The sequence below is a fragment of the Cebus imitator genome, unplaced genomic scaffold (genome assembly GCF_001604975.1).
Source record: "Cebus imitator isolate Cc_AM_T3 unplaced genomic scaffold, Cebus_imitator-1.0 Scaffold234, whole genome shotgun sequence".
In the NCBI taxonomy this organism is placed as follows: Eukaryota; Metazoa; Chordata; class Mammalia; order Primates; family Cebidae; genus Cebus; species Cebus imitator.
In genome coordinates this window covers 1,961,444-1,970,067 of record NW_016107549.1, presented here as the reverse complement: position 1 = coordinate 1,970,067, position 8,624 = coordinate 1,961,444, and the positions used below count along the sequence as shown (strand labels likewise).

Sequence of the window (8,624 nt, the reverse complement as noted above, 5' to 3'; positions counted from 1 at the left end):
TACTTTCCGCCACAAGTATAAGCAGGTGAAACCCTCACCAGACACAGTTGTCCACTCTTGGACTTTTTGGTCACCAGAATCGCGAGTCAAATAACCTTTGTTCTTAAATTACCTCAGGTATTCTACCACAGCAACACCAAATGGACTAAGAAAAAAAAACAGGCCAGGTATGGTGGCTGACACCTGCAATCCCAGCACTCTGGGAGGCCAAGGCAGGCAGATCACTTAAGGGCAGGAGTTCGAGACCAGCCTGGCCAACATGGCAAAACAACATCTCTACTAAAAATACAAAAGCAAAAAAAAGTTAGCCAGGTGTCCTGGTGCACACCTGTGGTCCCAGCTACTACAGAGGCGGAGGCAGGAGAATTGTATAAACCCAGGAAGTGCCAGTTGCAATGAGCTGAGATTGCACCACTGCATTCCAGCCTGGGCGAGAGCGAGACTCACAAAAAAAGAATGTTCCACAGTACCACAGATATCTATTTATTTGTTCTTTTTAAAGTTTCTTTTAGCAATGTCTTGTAGTTTTCAGTTTATATGTTTTGCCTTTTTGGTTAACACTATTCTGAAGTATTTTGTTCTTTCTTGCGCTATTTTAAATGTTATTGCTTTCATAATTTCCTTTTTTTTTTGAGGCGGAGTTTCACTCTTCTCACCCAGGCTGGAATGCAATGGCGCAATCTTGACTCACTGCCACCTCCGCCCCAGGGTTCAAGTGATTCTCCTGCCTCAGCCTCCCAAGTAGCTGGGATTATAGGTGCACACCACCAAGCCCAGCTAATTTTTTGCATTTTTAGTAGCGATGGGTTTCACCATGTTGGCCAGGTTGGTCTCGAATGCCAGACCTCAGGTAATCTGCCCGCCTCAGCCTCCCAAAGTGCTGAGATTACAGGCATGAGCCACTGCACCGGGCCCATAATTTCCTTTTCGGATTGGCCATTGTTAAACAAAAATTTTTAACAACGTTCTGATTGGCCATTATTAAAAAAATGGGAGGCTGTTGTTTTGGTCTGAGCTCCTGTACTAGGCCCAAAAGACAAGATCAAACCAAAATGCAATCACTTATGCTAAATGCTACATATTCAAAATTGTTTTAAGGGAGCAGATAGATCCAAAACAAACCAATTTTTGCTGAAAACAGGAGATTATATTCAATGTGAGCCAGTGTAATAAGTTGTGAGCCACCACATTCAGCCTGAACAATATTCTACTAACCAGAGAGCACAAAGCCTTTCATGAGGGATCAACCCTATGACTTAAAACACCTCCCACCAGGCCTAAAACCACTACACTGGACAAATTTCAATGAACTATAGAGAAGACAAATCACATGGAAACCATAGCAGGAGTTTCCTGCATGAAAATAGATGCTTTACCTAGTTTGGGGACACTGGGATTTACTCATGTTCGAATGAATACCTTTGTTGAGCTACAGAAATGCTGCGGGGTGGCCGGGTACAAGGGTTTATGCCTGTAATCCCAGCACTTTAGGAGGCCGAGGCAGGTGGATCACAAGGTGAGGAGTTTGAGACCAGCCTGACCAACATGGAGAAACCCCGTTTCTACTAAAAATACAAAAAATTAGCCAGGCCTGGTGGCACATGCCTGTAATCCCAGCTACTTAGGAGGCTAGGGCAGGAGAATTGCTTGAACCTGGGAGGTACAGGTTGCGGTGAGCTGAGATCATGTCATTGCACTCCAGCCTGGGAAACAAGAGTGAAACTCATCTCAAAAAAAAAAAAAAAAAAAAAAAAAAAACAGAAATGCCATGTGTTTGTCCCTTACAACCCAGAGAGAGGATCAGGGTCTGTGTTGAGATGGAGGCATGGGTGGCGGCAGCAGCAGAGGTACTTAAAGGTCCAGCTGAGTGTGAACTTCAGGACACTATCTAATGGTAGCTTCCCCACCTTCTCTATTTTTTTTTTTTTTTTGGAGATGCGATCTTGCTCCATTGCCCAGGCTGAAAAGCAGTGGGGCAATCTTAGCTCACTGCAACCTCTTCCCTCCCAAGTTCAAGTGATTCTCCTATTCCAGCCTCCCGAGTAGCTTGAGTTACAGGTGTGCACTACCACATACAGGCTAATTTTTGTATTTTTCATAGAGACAGGGTTTCACCATGTTGGCCAGGCTGGTCTCGAACTCCTAACCTCAGGTGATCCACTCGCCTCGGCCTCCCGAAGTGCTGAGATTACAGGTGTGAACCACCACACCCAGCCTTCTTTGTCATTTTTCTTTTTTTTGAGATGCAGTTTCGCTCTTGTTGCCCAAGCTGGAGTACAATGGCACCATCCCAGCTCACTGCAACCTCTGCCTCCTGGGTTCAAGTGATTCTCGTGCTTCAGCTTCCCAAGTAGGTAGGGTTACAGGCATGCACCACCATGCCCAGCTAATTTTGCATTTTTAGTAGAGATGGGCTTTCACCATGTTGGTCAGGCTGGTCTCGAACTCCTGACCTCAAGTGACCCACCTGCCTCCGCCTTCCAAAGTGCTGGGATTACAGGTGTGAGCCACCACCCCCGGCCTTCTTTCTCATTTTCAAACGATTGCTCTTTCAGGAATGACCACCAATGGGAGTCCCGATATGTACAAAATAAAAGTCTCACCACCAGCCCCCACCACCAGATCTGTAAGACAAGGCCAACGCCTAGCATCAGTTCCAGCTTCATTCTACATAGAAAGGCAAAGTGAAAATGCCTAGCCCTAGACCACTTTAAAGAGGGCCCAAATCCCATACTACTGCTTCTAAATGCCAGACTTTTATAGAAACCGCCAGCTTTGGTTGGCTAAGTCTGGGACAGAAGTTTGTTAGGTCTCTACAACGGAACACAGAGCAGCAAGCAGCAGCAGCTCAAAGAGCATGCTGCTCACCAGGTAGCAGAGCAGGTTAGCACCTGACAGCAAGGGAAGGCTGACCCATGGCATGGTGACCAACATCTAGACATCCTGCTGATAATGCCAACTGTTACGGTTGCTTGAAAAGGTGTGGTTCGGATGTTGACACTGATGGCTATGTGGTGCACATACACACTGAGAATAGGAAAAGGCTTACTGCAAAAATGAGGTCTCAAGGAGAACATGCCAGGGCTCTCCAGCAAGTGTGGCACGGCATGAAAGCAAGGAAGATGGCATTCCTGTCCCTTGTAAGTACTGATGCAAAAATCTTGAAATAAATGCCAGCGAACCATATAAAGCAACATATTCAAAAGATTATGCAACATTACCAAGTAAGATTTATCCCTGGAATGTAAGGGTGGTTCACAACATGGAAATAGAACCATGGAATACACATTAGCAAATGATGGAAAAACGAGTATTGATTGATGCAAAAAACCTTCTGACATAATTCAACATCCATTTATGATAAAAACCCACAATAACCTAGGAATAGACTGCTACAAGAAATACGTGAAAAAGTCAACAAAATCTTTGGCAGTGTAACACTGTTTTTAATATCTAATATCAGAAGCAAGGATGTTTGCTCTCACCAGCTCCATTTGATGTTAAGGGTGATGCTCCCTGGGAAATCAGGAAAGAAAATACAAGCAATCTGGCTGAACGTGGTGGCTCACCTGTAATCCCAGGACTTTGGGAGGCTGAAGTGGGTGGATCACAGGAGACTGAGAACATCCTGGCCACCATGGTAAAACCCCATGGCTACTAAAAATACAAAAATTAGCTGGGTGTGGTGGCGCATGCCTGTAATCCCAGCTACTCGGGAGGCTGAGGCAGTAAAATCGCTTGAACCCAGGAGGCAGAGATTTCAGTGAGCCAAGATTGAGCCATTGCACTCCAGCCTGGTGACAGAGCAAGACTCCATCTCAAAAAATAATAACAATAATAATAATAGTAGTAAGGCCAGGCACAGTGGCTCACACCTGTAATCCCAGCACTTTGGGAGGCCAAAGCAGGCGGGTTACCTGAGGTCAGGAGTTTGAGACCAGCCTGACCAACATGGAGAAAACCCGTCTCTACCAAAAACACAAAAATTAGCCAGGTGTGGTGGTAGGCGCCTGTAATCTCAGCTACTCAGGAAGCTGAGGCATGAGAAATGCTTGAATTCAGGAGGCAGAGGTTGCAGTGAGCTGAGATTGTGCCACTGCACTCCAGCCTGGGTGACAAGAGAAAGACTCTGCCTCAAAAAAAAAAAAAAACAAATACCCAAAGCATTCCATATTTAAAAATATATACACACACATATCCCTATATATAAATATACAAAAATCCCATTTTGTCACTGTCCATACAGGGAGAGAGACACAAACTCACAAACCCATAGATGTCTCTCTGCTTCCAGAGACAGACAGCCCCCCGGTGTTCTGATCTCTTCTCCAGGTTTCTCTGGCTCCTCAGGAGTAACTACCACAGTGCATTACAGATTCTTGCTTGCTTTCTTGTCTTCCAGAATGCCAGGAACAAGGAAACAGCTAATTAGCACAGAGATATTAGCACAGCACAGCTTTGTTGACTATTGGAGGGCATTACATAGAGGAAAATACTTACTGAATATCAGGACTCAGACACATACACAAACGGGTTTTACACAAACCTCATCATAGACTCACATATACTTGTCCTTCAAAAAATGAAATGTTCTCATTTTCATTCCACTAAGAGATACCCATTAGTGCCCCCCAGACCTATCATAAGAGATGGCTCCTTGAGCCCATTCTGATAGTGAAGGAATTTCAAACTTCCTGAGCTCCCGCAGTACAAAAGCACAACATGGCAGCTGAGCTCCCGCATCTCTACAAAAGCACAACATGGCGGCCCAAGAATGTGAAAAGAAGGACCTGAAATGGGTTGAGTAATAATGTTCCAACCCCTCAAACTACCATAAATGTTCCTGGTGAGAGGAGCAAAGGTGTGTATCTCATGGCTCAGCCACCAGGTCTTCCACCGCAGCTCTACAGTAGCCATCACTTCCACTGAGGCCTCATCTGCCAGCAAACCTTCCTCAGCCTCTGGACTCTCGTATCTTGGTTTTGGATGCTGCCATGTGACCCATCACCCATCCCTGCTGTTGAGGGAGGGTAGAGACCAGAGGCCTAGGGAGTTCCAACCACAGGTCTCCAAGCAACAGACAGATCACTTCTGGGACCCAGGGAGACCATAAGTTGTTACAAGTGTGGATGGTGACCTGGTTTCCCTCAATGCTGCCACTTCCCTTCTAGAACATACTGACTTGCTCTCTACAAAAGAGGGGGACTGACCCCAACAAGGGACAGACCTGACACCTATCATGCCATGCCTGTGCAATTCAGAGAAGGGAGAAAACTTTGGTAGCTCCAGGAAGCAGTTTACTGGGAGTCAAGTTCACCTTGCCTTGTGATGTGAAGCAAGGCAGTTTCATGGCCTGTGAACCCTGACACCAGCACCTCCCACACACAACAGAGTTGGAGCACTGCAGGGCATGTCCTTTTCCAAAAAGAGCCAGGTGCTAGTCTTAGTAGGAGGCTATGAAACCAGTCCTATAGTAGCATGCATGTGGCATGCACTGAGGTGAGAAGGCTGGAGCATCATCAGTGCATATGCCGCTGAATTATCTCAGGGTAGAATGTGCCAGAAAACAGGGTAAGCAACTTAAGAAAGGTAAGAATTTTGAGTGTCCTCCAGCTAAGACATGGCAGAGTATGTCTGTGTGACTCCACTAGCAGTTTTGAGATTATTCTGACTGTGGTGGTTGGTACAGGGCTGGAAATTACGGGACAGTGGATGCTGTGTGGTCAAGGGGCATGTGTCCCATGACACAGGTTCTGCTTCTGCAGCCCTGGCACCTCAGAGCCATCTGGGGTTGCCACAGAGAAATTTGGATGTGAATGTTTAAACATGTTTCCCAGCAAATATCCAAAGTGTAGGTTTGAGATGGGAAACAAAGCTGGAGATGACCTCAAAACAGTCCTGGAATAATACAATGCCGATCATGCCTGTGAATTAGGATGTCCACAGGCAGATCCCACTTGGGGAGGATTGCAGGATGCACCTTTGTCTTAGAAGCACAGCATTCCCACAGTCTGACCCCAGGACACTGATGAAAACTTAAAGGCAGATTCTGGGAGTCTTATCATTTCTATCCAGTCGCATCTGAGCCAAGGGCAGGCGCTGCTCTAGAAGGTGTTTCCTAACTTCAGACTTGGTGCCACAAAAGGCCTGCTGGGGCCCAAGTCCTTCTTCCCCATTCCTTTAACTCTTCCTAAGAAGGATCTCAACAATGGTTTCACATGTAATTGAAGAGGTTCCCATACTGCTTACATTTAGAGGCATGGTAGCTCACGCCTGCAATCTCAGCACTTTGGGAGGCCAAGGTGGGTGGATCATTTGAGGTGGTTGGATCATCAGCCTGACCAACACAGTGAAACCCTTTCTCTACCAAAAATACAAAATTAGCTGGGCATGATGGTACATGTCTGTAAACCCAGCTACTCAAGAGGCTGAAGCAGAATTGCTTGAACACGGGCAGTGGAGGTTGTGGCGAGCAGAGATCATGCCACTGCACTCTAGCCTAGGCAACAAGAGTGAAACTCCATCTCAAAAAACAAAACAAAAACCTGGGATGAAGAATTTCTCACATTTTTTATAGTTTCTCTCCAGTATATATTCTCAAGTATCTTCAAAAGATTATGTGAAGTGAAGGCTTTCTCACACTCCTTACACTCTTAGGGTTTCTGTCCATGGAGTCCATTGATATATTTGCAATCCTACAGGAGAGTGGAAGTTCCTCCCACATTTGTAAAATATTTCATTGCCACATGAGTCATGTCTTCAAAGTAAATCAGGACAACTGAAGGCTTCACCACAGTGTTTACATTCCTGGACTTTCTCTCAAGCGTAAGTACTCTCATACATTCACAAGTAACTAATACAACTGACCGCATTACAACGTTGCTTACATTCTTAGGGCTTCCCTCTAGTATGAGTCCTTTCATGCACGTGCAAAGACTTTGAATAGCTGAAGGCTTTACCACACTGTCTACACTGAAAGGGTCTTTCTCCGGTATGAATTCTTTTGTGTACTTTCAGGGAATTTAAACAAGTGAAAGCTTTGCCACACTGCTTACACTCACATGGTTTCACCCCGGTGTGACTTCTTTCATGCCTGCGAAGGTGACTGAAGTAAATGAAGACTCGACCACACTGTTTGCATTCATAGGGTTTCTCTCTAGTATGCGTTCTTTCATGAATTCGAAAGTGAGTGGAATAAAGAAAGGCTTTACCACATTCTTTACATTCATAAGTTTTCTCTCCAGTGTGAACTCTTTCATGCAATTGAAGGTAACTTGAAGAATTGAAGGCTTTACCACACTGTTTACATTCGTAGGGTTTTTCTCCAAAATGAGTTCTTTCATGCACTTCACAGGAACTAGAAGACCTGAAGGCTTCCCCACATTTCTTACATGTATAAGGTTGAACTCCAGTGTGGGTTTTCACGTGTTTTCGAAGGCTTGAGTGAGAAAAGAAGGCTCTTCCACATTCCCTACATACGAAGGGTTTCTCTCCAGTATGAGTTTTCTCATGACTTCGTAAGTATGTGGGACAACTGAAGGCTTTCCCACATTGCTTACATTCATAAGGTTTCTCTCCAGTGTGAGTCCTTTCATGGGTTAGAAAAGGCTGGTAATATATAAAGGCTTTTCCACACTGTTTACATTTGTAGGGTTTCTCTCCAGTGTGATTTTTTTCATGGCGCCGAAGAGCAGTAAGATATCTGAATGCCTTCCCACACTCCTTACATTCGTAGGGTGTCTCTCCAGTATGAATTCTTATATGATTTCGAAAGGAAAAGAGAAATGCGAAGGCTTTCCCACATTCCTTACATTCATAGGGTTTCTCTCCAGTGTGAATTCTTTCATGGGTTCGAATACTGGAGCTGCGGGTGAAGGTTTTCCCACATTCTTTACATTTATGCGGCTTCTCTCCAAATTCATGATACTCATTTGGTTTCTGTTCACTGTGAGACCTCATGTGCCTATTAAGGGAGACTTGATGCATGAAGACTTCCCCACACACACTACAGTCACATGGTTTTAATCCAGTAGGAGTTTCCAGGTTAATATTCAGATCAGGAATCTGGCTAGTGCTTTTTCCACACTGACGATCTTCTTTATTTTCACAGAGTGTTTCAACCATAGCATCTCTGTAAAAAATGAGTATATTATTAATAGTTTTGTATTAATGATCTTATATTTATTACCAAGTACCAGAATTACATTTTAAATATTTTCAGAGACACTGTATGTTATTTGCCTTGTCTGAATTGATTGAAAGCTAATACACTGAATACTCTAGAACAGGCTGTGACCATAGCTATTATCAAAATGGTCAGGATTTTTTTTTTTTTGAGATGGAATTTTGCTCTTGTTGCTCAGGCTGGACTGCAGTGATGTGATATTGGCTCACTGTAACCTCGACCTCCCAGGTTCAAGCGATTCTACTGCCTCAGCCTCCCAAGTAGCTGAGCATGTGCCACTATGCCCAGCTAATTTTGTTTGTTTTTTTTTTAGTGAGACAGGTTTACTCCATGTTGGTCAGGCTAGTCTTGAACTCCTGACCTCAGATAATCTGCCCGCCTCAGCCTCCCAAAGTATTGGGATTACAGGTGTGAGCCACCACCCTTGACCAGGATTTTT

At 44.7% G+C, this 8,624-nt stretch overlaps 1 protein-coding gene across 2 annotated transcripts in view; it reads right to left on the bottom strand.

Moving 5' to 3' along the window:
- Positions 1 to 6,481: 6,481 nt before the first annotated feature.
- ZNF490 (zinc finger protein 490) overlaps positions 6,482 to 8,624 on the bottom strand; it is a 38,539-nt gene continuing 36,396 nt past the window's right edge. Inside the window, exon 5 of one of the 2 annotated variants that reach the window (XM_017497847.2) lies at positions 6,482 to 8,131. In XM_017497847.2, coding sequence (XP_017353336.1) covers positions 6,892 to 8,131 — 1,240 coding nt within the window. In that variant the 3' untranslated portion in view covers positions 6,482 to 6,891. The remainder of the gene's footprint in view (positions 8,132 to 8,624) is intronic. The other variant, XM_017497848.2, reaches the window with a different exon arrangement.